At 38.1% G+C, this 17,995-nt stretch overlaps 1 protein-coding gene across 4 annotated transcripts in view; it reads left to right on the plus strand.

The window, feature by feature from the left end:
- The first annotated feature begins 369 nt into the window (after positions 1 to 369).
- Positions 370 to 17,995, plus strand: part of PAPOLA (poly(A) polymerase alpha) — a 61,815-nt gene continuing 44,189 nt past the window's right edge. For all 4 annotated transcript variants that reach the window (XM_074326966.1, XM_074326967.1, XM_088797474.1 and 1 more), the window contains exons 1-3: positions 370 to 596; positions 15,047 to 15,220; positions 15,624 to 15,690. In XM_074326966.1, coding sequence (XP_074183067.1) covers positions 589 to 596; positions 15,047 to 15,220; positions 15,624 to 15,690 — 249 coding nt within the window. In that variant the 5' untranslated portion in view covers positions 370 to 588. The remainder of the gene's footprint in view (positions 597 to 15,046; positions 15,221 to 15,623; positions 15,691 to 17,995) is intronic.

Here is a 17,995-nt window from a genome sequence, read left to right on the forward strand (position 1 = left end):
CTAGTGGGGAAGGTGGGGTCCTAAAAACATCTCTGCGCCTTCGGGCCTTGGGACTCGTTTCCCTCCGAACTGCGGAACCTCACAGTGCGCCGGAAGCGGCGCCTCGCAATCTGGGGACCTCTCCGAGTTCTTCCTCGCGCCATCCGGGCCGCGTCGCTCCGTTGGCGACAAGCGCGTCCCCGCTGGACAGACGACCTGCCACCCGGAGCCTCCGGCACCGCTCCCAGCAAGCGCATGACACCCCGCACCGAAGCGTGACGGGATTGGGGCGGAAATTGCCAGGCCTCGGGCCGCTTCTCGAACTACCCTTCCCGTGAGGCTTCGCGGCGCCAGCGGCCTCTACGCAGGCGCGCGCACGGCGTGCGTGGCGGCGTCACCGGTTCTAGAACGTTGCTGTGGTAGCGCTCGGGCGCCATGTTAGGACGAAGGGGAAGGAGGAGAAGCGCTTAAAGCGGCGGGTGCGGGAGTGGGGTTGGACCCAGGGCTGAAGCAGGCCCCCCTCCCTCCCGCCTCAGTGGATCATGCCCAGGGCGGCAGCGGCGGCGGTTGCGGGGGGGAAGTGACTGGGCGGTGCCGGCGCAGGAGACGATGCCGTTGTAAGTGATTTGTATTCTGTTTTCCTCAGCACGCCGGCGGGGCCTCGGGGGCGTCGGAGGAGGGGGAGGGGGTGGCGGGCGAGTCGGGCCCTTGCCCCGTGGGGGAGGCAGGCGGCACTGGGGCTCTTCCTGTTTCTTCACCCAGTCGCCGCCGCACTTCCCCTTGTGCCCCGTTCCCACTTCCCCCACCCCTTCCTGGCTTCGGCAGCCTTCGGGCCGGGGGCCTTCCCCTTCCGGAAGAGCCCGAGGAACCTCTTGTTCGCCTGCTCCCGCTTTTTCGCCCCGTCTGAAAAACAGAAACAAAACAGTGTGTGGCGGAGCGGGAAGCCGCCCCTCGCGGGGTCTGCGCACGGGGTTCTGTCTCGCCCTGCGCGCCTCCCGGGCTCCTTTCGCGGCTCTGTTCCCGGTCTCCCTCCGCCGCGTCCTTCTCTTCTTCCCGTTTGTAAGATGCGCAGATCGTGCGCCAGTGTTAACCCGTTTCCACGTCGGAGCTTTTTGAAGCACCAGTGAGAAGCCCCCTTTTGAACGTTGAGCCCCGCTGTGTGAGACCCTCCTGCCTCGCCTCAGGCCTCCCAGCCTTTCCCCCGCCAGGAAAGGGGCGCTTTCCGGGGTGCTCTCCGGAACGTGTCGGGTCCTGGTCGCTCGCCTGGTTTTGTTTTGGTGGGATGTCCGGATTGCAGCCCTGCTTCCTCCTCCTTCCAGGGGCACTGTTTTTCTTACTGTAGACTTCGGGCTAGTCCATCTTTTTTTTTTTTAATTAAATTTATTGAGGTGACAATTGTTAGTAAAATTACATCGGGCTAGTCCGTCTTACTAGACCTGCTCTTACACTCTTTTCCCCCCTTCTAGGGATTTTAAAAAGTGTATCTTTTTCAATGAAAGAATGAGATGTGATTTGAGAACTCATTGTTGGAATAGAAAGATTACAGCTTATTTTCTGCGTTTGTACAGCAGTGTTGAGGCCTAAATAGTGAGACTGCAATTCTTTCATTTTTGAAGATTCGAGAGTAAGAGTGACCCTTTGAGACAAGGGACCAAGTTTTCTTCTTTGTAGCCCCCCCAAAGAAGCATGTAATTGACACTCGAAGTTTTACTTGAATGCAAAATAAAGGTTTTATGGTTTCTAGATACCTAATGTGCCACCTCAGGTCTATTTATATTTTTAAGTAAAGATAATTTCTTTTCTGCACCTATCACCGATTATAGTTTTACGATTGTATTTATATTTATATACAAGTGTACATATGTGTGTATGTGTGTATGTCTCTACTGGTGAGGCTGTAACGTTGACACAGGCTTTAAAGACATCTATTGCATTGTACACAGTATTTTAAAAAGGAATTTCACACTCCTTCTCACCCACTCCTGTCATTTTGTTGAAAAGCCCATAAACATATTATTTCTGTAATGAGAATATTTGCTTTAATTAAATATATAGACCTCAGATTTTAGAATCTGCAAGATCCTTGTTAATTGATTCATTTTTCATGGAACGGTGAAAAGAGGCTCTAGGAGAGCCGAGTCTAAGCAAGATTTTTGTGGTATTTTTCAGTTCAGCAGCAATTAAAATGTTTGCAGTGATGCCATGTGATGTTTTCGTGTTAGGTCACATTTTATTGCTGCTTTAGAAAATGGACTTCTCTTGTTTATAATCTTGTTTGTATTAAAAATTGATCAGTGATAGGAAATGTATGCCTAAAAACTTTAATGAGTAAATAAGTAATAATTTGTCTTTTTTTTGTAGAAATTAAAAGTCCTTTTATATCTACTTTTTCCAAACTTTCTTGGAGAGAAGGAGGTATACATTTTCTTTGAAGACCTAAGTGCTTTAAATTTTTTGACAGTAATTCAACTGCATAAAATGGAAGACAATCAAAACAGTAGATTTATACATGGATATTGCTTTTCGAATGTGTTTCTTGAAATGTGAACAATATGGCTAGTTTTTCATTAGCTATCCCTCTCATTTTTAACCCCAAGTGTACTATTGTCCTTTAAAATTAAGCAACAAAAAGACCAGAGCCTGCCTTGGCCTTTTTCCTCATTAATTTGCTTTTTCCTGTTCTGGTGTTACACTGTCATTAAATTTTGTTTCTTTGATGTTTTGAATTGTGATTTCCAAGCTACACTGGTTTGTCTTACACTTTTCATTTTTGGTATGTCTGTCCTGTTAAATTTGGGTGGATGGGTGGGTAGGATTGAGGCTTAGACCATTGATGAGATGTCAGAATGGATTGAATCAAAATAGATTGTTAAAGTTTAAGTCGCTACAAAACATTGTGAACAAGTGTCCATACTTTGTCTAGGAATTATATGTAGTTGCATATGTAATTTTGAAAGGTTCATATGAGCCATGGTGATCAAACCTTCCAAAAATTTTGATGGATATTCTTAGGATTCATTAAGAGAGTTTCTCACATAGGTACAATTGACATTTTGGCTGAATGATTCCTTGCATGGAGCTGTCCTGTGTATTCTAGGGTGTTTAACAGTATCCCTGACCTCTACTTGGTGGATTTCAGAAGCCCCATCCCCCATTTCCCCACTAGTGACAATCAAAAATGTCTCCAGATATTGCCAAGCAAAATCTCTTTGTTGAGATTAATACAGAGTATAACGTATGGAAACTGTATTCCGATTTCTGCCCTACTCTGTGCTGGTCCGGTCATTATTTGCATCAGCTCAGTTCTGGCTATCACACTTGTAATAAAAAGACTTTAGGGAGAGTAACCAATATCAGTGACCTAGCATTCATGCAGCATAGACGGTTGGTTGTTGGAGTTACTGGAAGAGACATTTAGCAAGAGTTGGGAGAGACAGTAGGTGTTCTCCCAAATATTTGTGGGGCTGTCATAAAAAAGAGGGACTTGGAGTAATTTCATGTAGTCATCACAGGTAGAACTGGGACCCATTGGTGGCTAGTAATATTGTGTAGCAGTGGTTTGGAGGGTGATCTTTGGAAGCCTGGGGGTAGAGAGTGGGCTGAAATCCTCTCTGGGAGTACATAAAAACCAAACTATTTTCATAACAATATTGAGAAGTTAGGTGTTTTTTACTCTGTTGACGCTTACACTGGTGTTGCAAAAGCTATTACGGCTAATGCTGCTCATGCCTTCTGAGGAATCAAGGCAAAGGCGCCGTATTGTATTAGTAGCCGTCGTGTTTTTTCACTACACACCGAGTTAAAGTCCTTGAGGAAGCAGTAAACTGTTAATTTTATTAAATCTTGACCCTTGATTTAGTCTTATAAATATGCTGTGATAAAATGGGAAGTACACATAAAGCTGTGTACTAAAAAGTAGAACGGTGGTTTTGAGAAGAGCACATGTATGATTGATTAGTGAGCTAAACTAGTGCTTTTCTCATGGGCCTCTATATTTACCTGAAATAACAAGTGAGGAACGGGATATTCATACTTGACTATTTAGCATTTACTTGAAAATGAAGTGAACCTGTCTCTTTAAGGAAAATACAGTATTTATAGTCAATGATAAAATGTGAGTTTTCAAGCAAAAATTAGAATTTGGGAAAGCTTGACAGCTTCCCAACAATTAAAAAAATTTCTAATTAGATTTATGGTAATATTAATGAATATAGTCTTTTTTTGTTTGTTTTTGTTTTTTTAGGAGGGCGCAACTCACAGTGGCCCATGTCGGGATCGAACCGGCAACCTTGGTGCTACCAGCACCACACTCTAACCAACTGATCTAACCGGCCACCCCATGAATATAGTCTTTTTGATAGTGTATAATAATGTGTGAACATTTGGAAGATATGTATAATTCAGTGGACCCACATTTTCCAAATCACCAATCACAATGAAATAAAATCATCCATGGGTAAAAGGTACATTTGAAGTGCAAGACAGACCAATGGATGTCAGTGCAAGTGTGCAAAGCGTTTATTGATCCAGTTGCAACTTTCATAGTGTAATTAATCTTAATGAAATTACCACTTGTGGAGTTTTGGTGGAGTATCAGGAGAACATCTACAATTATTTGAAAAGGCCTTTAGCGTGCTCTTTTCTAGTTACAATGGTATGATGCCAGGTTTTCTTCATATGTGTCTACCAAAAACAACTTACTGAAAGGGCTTGAACACAGAAGCACACATGGGAGTCCAGCTGTTTTTGATTATGCTAGAATAAGATTTGCAAAAACGTGAAACAGTGCCATGTTTCTCACTAAATTTTTGTTTTGGAAAACATTAGAAAAAATTATGTTAACATGTAATGGAATTCTTGTTACTTAAATTAATAAACATTCAAAAAATTTGCCGGTTATAATTTCCAAAGCAGTAAATACTGGCAGATGTAATGCATATAAATGAAAGCTCTTCGGGGGTCCTCAGTAAATTTTTTTTTTTTAATTTTTATTGGTGAATATTGGGGAACAGTGTTTTTCCAGGACCCATCAGCTCCAAGTCAAGTTGTTTTCACTCTAGTTGTGGAGGATGCAGCTCACTGGCCCATGTGGGAATCGAACTGGTGATGTTGGTGTTATGGGCACTGTGCCCATAACACCAACTGAGTCAACTGGCCGCCCTGATCATTAATAAATTTTAAGAGTTATGAAAGGGTCCTGAGACCAAAAAGTTTGAGAACTGCTGCTGTATAGTGACAGCTAACAGCTGCCCCAAGCTACTGTTTCCAGTGGTGGTGTCAGTGCTACATCTATGGTGGTTTTTTATCACAGTCTAGAGGAAAGGACGCACATGATTTAAAAATTATTTGTTGTTGTCAGTGAAAAGCAATGCATGAGATACTAATAACCTTTAGGGAAGATAACTTCTAACTCTTGACAGATTTTGATAGCCAGATTTTAGGATTTAGAGATCTTGTCATGAATTGCTTACTACTTAGTAGATGTTGATTATGGTTTTGAAGCATGTTTTCAGTTCACGCTTTTTCATGGAGAAGTTGGGTGGGAAGGTGTTTGAGTCGAGTAAATGTATGAGTTGATTTCAGTTCTAGTCCCTGATAAACTCCCTCTGCCCCTTAGGCAAAAGCCTCTCAGCTTAATAACACAACTTTTAAAATGTTCTTGTTTGATTCATCAGAACATCCCATTTCTTGGTAACTAAGCCACCTTTAAGTTAACATTATAGTTAAATGTCAACTTCTCTTGCATCTAGGCAAGTTTATAAAAACTGTTTTCAGGCAAAATGAGGCCATTTGGATTCTTAGCTATTTCTCATTTTTGTGGGGTGGGAAGCATGTGTTTCATTCCATTTATTCATTGTTTTGATTATTCAGCAGCTTTTAAATAATCACACAATCTCAGTTTATGATTCACAAAACAGAATTGCAGGAGCCATTTAGTGCTCTTTAGCTTTGGTTAAATTGAGGCTCAGAGTAGTCACTTGTCCAGGGTATTAAATGGTGCTGAGGTGTAGATTGGGCTTTAATTCATTCATCTCTGGGTTCCATGTTCAATTCTCATTCTAGTACTGTACTATCATCTCCTGTGCACCTTGTTGGAAACTGATCAGCCCCGGGGGGAGTCTGTTTACATGTCTTCAGTAGAATTAATTTTCAGTATCAAGTTTTTTGTATGTAGAACATTTGAATCCCAATTTTTTTACTGGTAACATTTATAGTATACATAAAGTATAATATTCTATAGAACCTAAGATCTTAGTATGTCATCTTTTTAGTGAGTGTTTCATTTATCTAAAGCCATGCACAGATTTACCAGTTACAGACCTCATTTTGTGACCACTGCCTTCTGTGGAAGGTGTTTGTTTCTTCATCTTTGGATTGCAGGTTTGCAAAATGGCATATAGCATTCTCATTTGTGGAAATTTAAGGGTTGGGAAAAGAAAACAAGTAGGCTTTTTGTTTTTTGTGTGTTTTTTTGGTATCTTTCTTCTTTGTCATACAGAATTGTCTTTCAAATTCGTATTTTCTTTATATTTTGTCCAAAAACTAGCTTCTTGCATTTTATGGTAGTCTTTGGGTTAAGAATAGTGTTCCTGTCAATTTTGGTCATCAGAAACATCTAAATTGCATTTTCTGGAGTTATAATACTGTGATTTAATATATTTTTGGCTATTGCTTTCTGATAAATTTTTATACTTTTTCAGATTCTCAATTTTATTCACATTTCCTTCATTTTCAAGTGTATTTGGCAAATTGATACAGGAGTGCGTGGTTTGGCTGGTTTTGTTACTACTTCTAGCCCCTCTTGAGAGAGAGACAGGAGAACAGTTGAAAGTGCCCTTAGGAAGTAAGGAAAACTAGCTTGGACATTGTTATAATTGAATGCTAAGTACCCTTTCCCTGAATAATCAATCTTGCATTTCCAAAGTTTGGCATTGGGATTTATCAAGACGTATTTCTCTTGAGCATAAACTATTAGTTCGTTTGTGTTTGAGCCTCTGCTCTAAATATTGGCTGGATGATCCACCTGGAATACATATTTTAAGAATTTGGTTAGGTTCTAAATATATTTAGTACCGCTGACAGAACACATGGCAGGCGAATTAGCCATCCTTAGAAAAATTTCTTAGGAGCAAATACATTGTCTTGGGTATATGCTTGACTCTTAAGTTACTAGTAAAATTAAAAAAGTTAAGCTTACTGTGAAAGGAGATTTGTACTGTTTCTGCTAAGAATTAATATTTAATGCACATTCACATACTTTAGAAAGATCCCTTATTCCTTTTCTGTCCAGTGTCCTTTTTTCCTGCTTTATCTGAATGGGCACATTATGTTTTAAGTTGAAGGCCATTAAACAGGAAATTATACAGTGGTGAATTGTTACATTAAATAAGTTATTGTGATTTATCTGAATGCTTCCAAAGAAAACTATGAATATCAAGTTCAGCTTTCATTTTTAACTTGACTGACTAAAACTACAAAGAAATGATAAAGTGTTTTTTTTTCTGTTGGCTGGTAGGTATACATTTTGAGGCATTTGATCCTGTTAATATAATGGGCCACAACATATACCAAATGCCCAATATAAGGAGGCAGGGATATATTACCATGTTTCTCTGAAAATAAGACCTAGCTGGATAATCAGCTCTAATGCCTCTTTTGGAGCAAAAATTAAGACCCGGTATTATATATTATGTTATATTACATTACATTTATGATATATTACATTATGTATATACAATATACATATTGTATATTATATATACAATATAATATATTACAATATGTAATATTATGTCTTGCATTATATTATAGTGGGTGTTATAGTAAAATAAGATAGGGTCTTATATTAATTTTTGCTCCAGAAGACTCATTAGAGCTGATGGTCCAGCTAGGTCTTATTTTCGGGGAAACACAGTAATAGTATTAGCTTTGTTCAAATTGGGATGCAAAGCCATTAAACATTAACTATTCCGGAAAACACCATTGGCGATTCCTTGTGTTATCTGCCTAGACTGCACTTTCCCCCCTCCCTTCCAGGCATTTAGAGTGCGCTTCTCTCTTAACTTTTTACTTTGCTGTTCTGTGTTTAAGGACCTGAATCCCCGACAAGATTTTGAGATTCACTGAGAACAGAGGATGTCTTTGTAGTCCTGATTTTAATTTAGCATTGTCTTTCATACACATATAAGAGTTCGGTAAATTTTAACCTAAGTATTTATTATGCTGTACTTTTTGGCAAAAATAAGTTAAATGAGAAAAAGGTGTTTTTAGGAAAATTGGATTGACAAAGTTTGATAGCTTTGGATGCCTTAACAGTTTTCTGGAGCAATAAATAAAGCATGATTTGCTTTGTCTTTGCTATTTCTAATCACAGAGTATTGCACTGAAAAATCTGTTTTTAAACTCTTGTTTTAATTCACATCTTTAAAATAATGTGTTTTGATTAGCATAAACTGAGTTTTTAGTTAATAATCAAAAAGCTACTTATTGTTTTAAATTGAACATTTGTTTGGTGTCCCTTTCTGCCAGGGAATGATCTTAGGGGGTGGTTTTAGCTTCCAAACTCAAACTTAATTTAGTGGTGAATAGTAGCATTAGAAGATTTTTGACTTGTATGACATCATTCATACTTATTTCTAAGAATAATTTTAACAAGTTGAAACAAAACTTCATAAAATACAAAGCGAATCTCCTCTAATCTCAGTTCTGCTTGGTGTGTTTCTATGCACATAGAAACATGATGCACAAATAATTTTTAAAGATATAAGGCGTTCTATTGTGAAAGATGTGTAGAGGCACTTCAGCCTCTGTACATACCGGTTACGATCATAGTCAGATACCTGGGTTCGTATCCTGGCGCAGGGAACTTAGGTGAACTTTTTTTCTCTTTAGTTTCTTCATCTGTGAAATGGAGAGAATTAGTAGAGTTGTTAGGAGCAATTGGGAATAATGTCAAGAAGTGCTTCCTATGCTACCTGGAATATGTTGGGGTTTCCATAAATACTAGCTATTATCATAATTATATTCTGCAGCTTTTCACCTGACATTGTGTGCATCTTTCCATGCAACTGCATGTAATACCTGCCTCATTCTTTTTATATCACATAGCATGACGTTATAAGAATCTCCTGTAATTATGCAGTGAACAACCTGGGATATCTTTTTGTATGAGTTCTATGAAAAGGGTCAAATTCCTGAACGTACAGGGTCAAGAGAGGTATTTATTTGCAAATTCCAAGCATGCCCCCTGGATGGGGGATAACCCTGGGATAGGGACTGCTCATTTCAAGCTTGTTGTCGCTGTACAGATTTGTAGCTGTACTATGCTTGGCCTGTCTTCTAATCCATTGTATCCTTACCCTGGGAGTGGCCGGACATTTAGATTTTTGTTTTATTAGTTTCAGGTACACAAGACAAAATAATACTTAGACGTTTATCTTTTATATCCCCCACACTGTGTGAACCCACCCCCCCATCCACTATCCCTCTGCCATCGAACAGCCATTACATTTCCACTGTATTCCTAATGCTGTACTCCGCTTCTTGTAAATACATACTGGACGTTTGGATTTTTATGTAATATTTTATATATTAAAATGTGAATTAAATAGGATATGTCTTGCAACTTCAGGACCTTCAGTTTGAATCCTGTGTCCTAGTAGTTCTGTAAGATAGATTGCTAGAGGTGAAATTGCTAGTCATAAACTTCAAAAATTGATATATGCATTTTTAATTTCGATGAATATTGCTTTTTAAAATAATGTACCAAGTTCACTTGCATTGTGATGGTTAAGAGTGCTCATTTTCTTACACCATTGCCAACATTGGAGGTTTATAATGTCTTTAGTTTTTATTAGATGTCCGTCATCTTTTCCTCCTGTGTGGCAGAAAATGGTTGTCTTAATTTGGTTCCCTGATTTGCAGTGAAACTTTTTTTTGGCGATTTAAGAACTCTATATGGATTAAGAATATTGTTCTGACATCAGTTGTGTGTCTTTTCCTCACTTATCGTTTGCTTCAACTTTGTTTATGAAGTATTTTTGCTATATAAAGGTTGGAGTATTTTTATGTAGGCAAGTCTGTTTTTGTGTATGGCTTTTGGGATTTGTGTCATGTTTAAATGTGGTTCTGAAAATAGTGTTCTTCATTTTTTTTTACATTTTGAAATAGCTCTGTAATTCTTAAATACTTGGAAATATCATTGCATCTGGAATTTGGATTTTACTATGTATTACTAAAGCCATGTGAGTATTCCAAACTTTCCTCACTAACTTGAAATAGTTATCAATAATAACATAACATGTTTCCCCGAAAATAAGACCTCACCGGAAAATAAGCCTTAGCATGATTTTTCAGGATGTCATCCCCTGAACATAAGCCCTAATGCATCTTTTGGAGCAAAAATTAATATAAGACCTGGTCTTATTTTTGGGGAAACATGGTACCCAAAGATTGATCATAGTTAGGATTTATGGCCACTAATCTGCAGTTTAACTACCATAGAGAGGTGCGCTATTTGAGTTCACTTTTTAAGTACTGTACCAAAGTAGTTTTTGATATTTCAGAGTGTATATTTTGGTTAAGTTGGATGCCTAAATTTTTGAAACAAGTATTGCCATAATCAGCCTGCAATCATATGCTAATTTCACAAAAGTGTTGCTATTTCTAAGTACCTAAATATTTGTCATAATTAGAATCAGGTCGTGGACAGCCTAGCATGGGGAAATGATGGAGCTTTCTTTAGAGTATTGGTTTAAAAACTTTCTGCGGTTGGAAACTGCTCTTCAGTGTTATAAACGTGTGATAGTTTTTAAATTCCTACTTTGCCATCCAACTTAGAGAAGAGATATAGTAAATTCTAAGGTAAATCCACAGAGATACAACTTACCAATGATAGTATATAACTAGTGGCAGAAGTGAAACCAGGCCTACTTTCTACTTTATTAGAGTGCTTCTGAGTTGAGAGCAGACTTTGTAAGACACATTTTTGAATGTCATTACCAGAAGTCGTAGGGGTTTTTAAGGAAGCTGTGTTGTATTTAGGAAGATACACTCAATAGCAGTGTAGATGGCATACTGGCATGGCAAGGGCGTAGAAGGCAAGGGGGGATCAAACTGTCAAGAGTCAGAATTGGAGTAGTTGGAATGGAATTGTTACATAGCATGTTGTTAAAATTAAAAGGAGACATGGGCATGTGTCTGTGTGAGCTTTGCCCCCGATGAAAATATTTTAAATATTATAAAGAAAGTACCCCATATTCTCAGGGAAAGGTTCTGAAAACATTTAACACTGTGCCCTCTTCTTCCCCCTCCCTGTCCCCAAAGAAGTGGGACGGGGGAAGGAGTGTTTTGCTGTCATTTGTGTGATTTTGAGAGGGAACAAAATTTGTGTATGTACTGTTTGTATATGTACTGTATATATGTAGTATGTGTGTCTTACTCTGATCCAGAAAGGATTAAGACTTCCCCCCCTTCTTCCACCTCCCCCCACTCTGGTTCTATTCCGATTCTAGCCATTGTCCCCCCACTCCAGTTGAAGCCATTGTTTCTCAGTCTAGTTGTGCAGGACAGAGCTCCCTGGCCCATGTTGGTACTATGAGCCTTGCATCCTGTAGTGTGTCCGTCCCCTCCCCCCCCCCCAGGAGTCGGTTGCTGGCTGCTCACGATAGCCCATGGTAGCCCAGCTCCAGGGAGAGCCGTTGTTCACAATCTTAGCTGTGGAGGGTGGAGCTCCCTGGCCCATGTGGGAATCGAACCTGTGACCTTGGTGTTAGCCCAGCGCTCCAACCACCTGAGCCACTGGGTCGGCCCAGGATTAAGACTTTAGTCACATGTTAAAAACTATCAAGGTGTTTGTATTAAAAGTGGGTGAAAAGGAAGAATAAGGATAGAGATATAAAACAGGAAGCAATTAGGGTACTGAAATAGTTCTTACAGTAATACAGTGGTATTTGGATTTTTGTAGAGAACTTGCGGAATTGCCACCAGTTTCATTCTAAGAATTTAGGCAATATCTTAAAGGTAAATATAAATTATGTTAATGAGATGAAAGTAAATCAGTTGCTCAAGAAAAGCAAAAGTGTTCTTGATATTGAAAACCAGAAATTTTAATGAGTCACACATACTATATATCTAGTTTTTTTTCCATTGTTTCACATAACTGTAGAAGTTTTATTTTTAAAATAGCATAATGTCTGAAGAAGGCTAAATACTGGTAAAAATGTCTCTAGGAAGTGATGGACAATGGGCAAGTGTCTAATGTGTTCACACATGGGAGGAAGAGCTTGGCATTCTTGGGATTGATAGCTGTCTGGTGTTTGGTTCTAGGAGAGTCTGTAAAGCAGAAACTTTCAAATTATCCAATATTGCAGTGTGTATTTTTGTTTTGTTAGAAGAACAACAACATAAATTGTGTTTTATCACCCTACTTCATTTCTAATATTAAAATTAAATGGAAAAACTTAACTTCCTCCACTTAAAGCATAATCATGGTTAATGTTTTTACTTGGGATATTTGGAAATTCAAAGCATCTGGCAGCCTGGAATTCCTAGCCCTGCCACTTAGCTAAGATTAAGCCATTTTTATTGGAGGCAGAGGTATCTTGTAACTTTTAGAACATGTATTTGTTTCTTTACTTTTGTTTGGTTGTGACTTATTTTTATTTAATTAATATGTTCTGTATGTATACTTGAATTAAATATATGTATATGTATACATATATAAATATGTACTATATATGTCCTTTCTTGAATTAGATGGGGCAAATAAATGTGTTTTATCATAGATGATGTGACATTATGAATAAAGTAAATAAAAATTTATGACTTGCATGTGATTTGTTGCCCAATCAAAATGTTAATGTGGAAACTAATGCAGACATCAACTTTTTTTTTTAAATTTTACGGTGAATAGACTTGGTGTGAATTTAGAAATCCGAGTCTGTATCCAAATATTCTGGTAATAGAGTTGATATAGGCGGCTTTCCAAGCATTTTTTTTTTCTCTGATGGTGAAAAACCTGAATATTTGAGAAAGAAAAAAATAGCAAAGATAAGCGAGGAATCTTAACCCCACAGAGAATAGGTACTCATATTTTGTTGATCTAAACTGGTAATGAATTTAAGAAAGGGAAGGAATACAGAGAAACAGATTACTTGCTCAAAACAATAAAAACAAAACAATCTCTTTGAACCAAGTCGAGCTAGAATGAACTGTACACTCGTTTTCATTTCTGGCTCTACTCAAATTAAAATTTGTAAAACTTCATAATTCTGGGATAGTCATGAAGGGCTATAGTTCACTTGGAGAGACGCATGAAGCAGTGAACAGTACAAAAGAATGTAATTAGGATGTGTGGTAGGTGTACATTTTTCCATTTAATACCTAACTTCTCTGATAGAGTATGGTGTGAAGGAGGATTTTGAAATGTCTAGGCAGTTTTGAGGGCCACCTTTTTGATGTCAGTTTTATGGAACCTGATAACTATTTGATGACTGATGAAAACGTAGTCACCAAGACATGAATACACTTACACTTAATTTGTATATTTTGTATATACATCATAGGTGATGCTACATAAATTTGAAAAATAGGACATCGATGTAAGGTATTTAATCTTCAGATGTTTCTTGGTGCCCATGTAGATCCCCAGCTCTGAAAAAATTAGATTAAGAGAGGACGAAGGGGAGCATTTAAGATCTTGCTTCCCAGCATGTCATCAGTTTGGCTCAAATAAACTCATTAAAAACTCAAGGAAAAAAAGGGAGTAGGAGGAAGTGATGAATTAACTGCTGCAAGAGATAATAAGTCTGATATTTATTTAGTAAATGTTACTGTAAAATCTGTGTTAAAATTGAGACAATGCATAACTAGACCAGGAAACATTGATTAGGTGATATACAGCCCAGTAGCTAATTAGTAACAGACAGTATGAGCTTCATGGCATTCTTAGGTCTGTGTTGATATCAGAAGACAAACTATGAAACACCGTCCAGCAGTCACAGTATAAACCAGAACCCAGCCAGTAGGCGGTGAATACATAATGGGACGTAACCTGCATAGGATTCTTGAACCTGGCACGTTATTCTCAAAGTAGATTATTGCACTTTAATTTAAAAAGGAAAAATGTATTTAGAACTTAAAAAACAGTGGAGGGGCATGTGTGTATAATAATTTTTTAAGAAACAGAATTTGGGGGATATAACTGATCCAGATGTTAGGTTATTCCTTTAGGCCCCTATCTTGTTTTGTATGTTATTTGACTTGTTAGTTTTTAAATAATAATTGTGCTTATCTTTAGAGTCCTTGTCCATTGACTTATAAAGTTAATTATAAGGATGGATAAAAAAACAATTGTTTTCACCAAAAAATAATCCAAGTCAAATTAGTTTTCTAAAGTCTTTAAAGCATGCCGTTTCTTTACACCAGTTATATTAAAATCCTATTGGTTTTTTAAAAATCTGAATTTCTCTTAAAATGGAAAAAACTTCTAGGCTAACATTATTGTTGAAGTGTAAATCTCTTACTAAAAATCTGTCACAAGCTTAGTGTGAATATAGTTCTCCCTCCCCAAAGTTTGTTATGTTTATGTTATGCCCTATTGTCTGAAATTTTATTCATTGTGAGTCATGTTCAGTTCCATTTGGGGAGTCTCTTGTATTGGTAAAGATAGTGTTTTTGTAGTATGTTTATCATTACTTTAGAAGTAATAGTGTAACAGATTTTGGCTCCTTTTCAAGAAGTAAAATATCTTGGTTTACTTCTTGTCTAGATTGCATTTTCTCCAGCAGTATATTTGATCAGGATTCTTAGAGTTTTGGATGTTTTAGGTAGTGACAAAGTTAAACTCCTTGGAGTGGGAAGAGAAATATTTCATTTGGTCACTTGCTTTTCGTTACTTTTGTTGTAACACAAGTAAAACGTCTTTTGTAAGTAAAGTTTTTTGAGGTGTGGCAAAGAACCAACTATGTTTAGAAATGTATTTTACTAAGCAGGTTTTCTAGTCATGCTGATTTGCTTCAAACTGTAGACATTCTTTGGCAGTAATTGTATCCAATTCCATTTGTAGTCCAGTTACAACGCAGGGATCACAACAAACACAGCCGCCGCAGAAGCACTATGGCATCACCTCTCCTATCAGCTTAGCAGCCCCCAAGGAGACTGACTGCCTGCTTACACAGAAACTGATTGAGACTCTGAAGCCCTTTGGGGTTTTTGAAGAGGAAGAGGAACTGCAGCGCAGGTAAACGTGTGTGTGTGTGTGTATTTTTATAATTTCTTATTAACATAAGAAACGAATTTTGAGGCATTCTCTACTCAGAAAAACTTATTCTCCCAAATATATGTTTCCTACAAAAGTGATACTTAGAAAAAACTTTTTCTACATAGAATTCTATTCCCTTAATTTTGATTTTTGATGCTGTCGGTTATCATAGTATAGAATTGTCAGGAGAAAGGGGAACGCCTTACTCAGCTAAAGGAATGCCTTACCCAATGTAACAGTACCTACATATATCTAGCTACTACATACTTTCTGATAACTTAAAAATTTACAATTTAGAAAGCCACTTATTGAAACCTTTTCATTTTGATAAGTAATGATTTGGAATAACAAACAACTTGATTGATCTTTGCTCTATCAACAGAATTTTAATTTTGGGAAAATTAAATAACCTGGTAAAAGAGTGGATACGAGAAATCAGTGAAAGCAAGGTAAGGTGCCTTATTTGTGCATGAAATAATTTGCCAACTGAACATAGCAGTTGTCTTACGTGACCTGTTATTTGAGTGGATTTAGTCTTTAACACAGAGTCCATTTTAGACTATTGATAACAGAATTTATATTTTGTTTCTAGTTATTTTGAAAGTAGGAAAAACTGAATTTAGTGATTTTTATAAGTCCTCTTTGGTTGCATCATTTCAAAGCTTAAATTCAGTAATTATTTATGTACTTTACTGAAATAGTAGATAGTTCCCTGGAAGGGTGCTTTTAAAATGTGTAATATTTGAAAGTCTTGTTACCTTTTAAGGAATCCTACAACAATGAGCATTTTTCAGGTTTTCAGATATTAGACTTTCAAACCGAATATTTATTTAGGTTTTTTATAATATTCTCTGAGTTCCTAATACTAATTTTGAAAAATCATACACACAACTGATGAATCCATGACTGGATTTCTGGTAAAGGAAATGTATTCTTAGAATTGTGTGTGGAGTTCATTTAATAAAAAGAACCCAAGATAGAAGAAGAGGTATCAGTGTAGAAGAAAAGTCAGTTCGTCTTTTGGTTTTTGTAAAATTTATAGTATTTTTTTCTTAAAACAGTGTATGTGTAGTTCAAGCAACTAATGAAAATTTTAACGTGGGAGTATTTTAAATTGGGAACTCTGTATTGCCTATTTCTCATTGATAGAGTTTGGTAAAAATGATTTTGAAAAGGAAGGTCTTTTGAGTTGAGGAAAGGTATTCAAGTATTTTTTAATCATTTATTGAACTTAGAATTTTTTTTGTAAGTACACACATTTTGTTTTTTTTTAATTGGGGAAGGGGAACAGGACTTTATTGGGGAACAGTGTGCACTTCCAGGACTTTTTTCCAAGTCAAGTTGTTGTCCTTTCAGTCTTAGTTGTGGAGGGCGCAGCTCAGCTCCAGGTCCAGTTGCCATTGCTGGTTGCAGGGGGCACAGCCCATCATCCCTTGCGGGAGTCGAACCGGCAACCTTGTGGTTGAGAGGACGCGCTCCAACCAACTGAGCCATCCGGGAGCTCAGCTCAAGGTGCTGTGTTCAATCTTAGTTGCAGGGGGCATTGCCCCCCCATCCCTTGCGGGACTTGAGGAATCAAACTGGCAACCTTGTGGTTGAGAGCCCACTGGCCCATGTGGGAATCAAACCAGCAGCCTTCGGAGTTAGGAGCATGGAGTTCTAACCACCTGAGCCACTGGGCCGGCCCCTGAACTTAGTATTTTTTTTAACCTTGTGTAGAAAACATAGATTTGTTTTAATGGCTTTTTTTTTTTTCCAGATGTTTAGTCTTAAGTTTAAAGCCATAGTCAAGTACACAAGACCAGAACTTAAATTTATTTAATGTGAACCAAGTACTGTCTCACTGATAGTTTTGTTTCAGGTACTTGAGTGCCCAGTAAGTTTCTTTAACCAGTAATTATTTTTAAATTATTTTTTTATCTTCCAATTACAATTGACTTGCAATATTACCTTAGTTTCAGGAGTACAGCATAGACATTTATATAACTTACAAAGTGATTCCTCTGATAAGTCTAGTACCCCCCTGGCGCCATACATAGTTATTACAATATTATTGACTATATTCCCTCTGCTTTACACCCCCGTGACTATTTTGTAATGGCCAATTTTGACTACTTAATCCCTTCACGTTTTTCATGCAACCCCCCCTCTCATCTGGCAACCAGTAATTGTCGATACAATACTTCTGCTGGTTTTCCTGAGGGTAAGAAAAATTGTTTGGATTAGTGAAGTTAATGCTTATTCCTATTCAGATTTCTCTGTGTCCTTTTTTTTTTTTTTTTAAAGATTTTATTGGGGAAGGGGAACAGGACTTTATTGGGGAACAGTGTGTACTTCCAGGACTTTTCCAAATCAAGTTGTCCTTTCAATCTTAGCTGTGGAGGGTGCCGTTCAGCTTCAAGTTGTTGTCCTTTCAGTCCTAGTTGTGGAGGGCGCAGCTCAGCTCCAGGTCCAGTTGTCGTTGCTAGTTGCAGGGGGCACAGCCCACCATCCCTTGCGGGAGTTGAACCGGCAACCTTGTGGTTGAGAGGACGCGCTCCAACCAACTGAGCCATCCGGGAGCTCAGCTCAAGGTTCCCTGTTCAATTTTAGTTGCATGGGGCGCAGCCCACCATCCTTTGCTAGAGTCGAAGAATCGAACTGGCAACCTTGTGGTTGAGAACCCACGCTCCAACCGACTGAGCCATCTGGTCACCCAAGAGCTGAGCGGCAACTCATTAACTTCATTCTATTGGAGGGCGCCTCTCACTGGCC

Source organism: Rhinolophus sinicus, chromosome 3 (genome assembly GCF_057876585.1).
Source record: "Rhinolophus sinicus isolate RSI-liver-muscle chromosome 3, RSI-T2T, whole genome shotgun sequence".
Taxonomy (NCBI): Eukaryota; Metazoa; Chordata; class Mammalia; order Chiroptera; family Rhinolophidae; genus Rhinolophus; species Rhinolophus sinicus.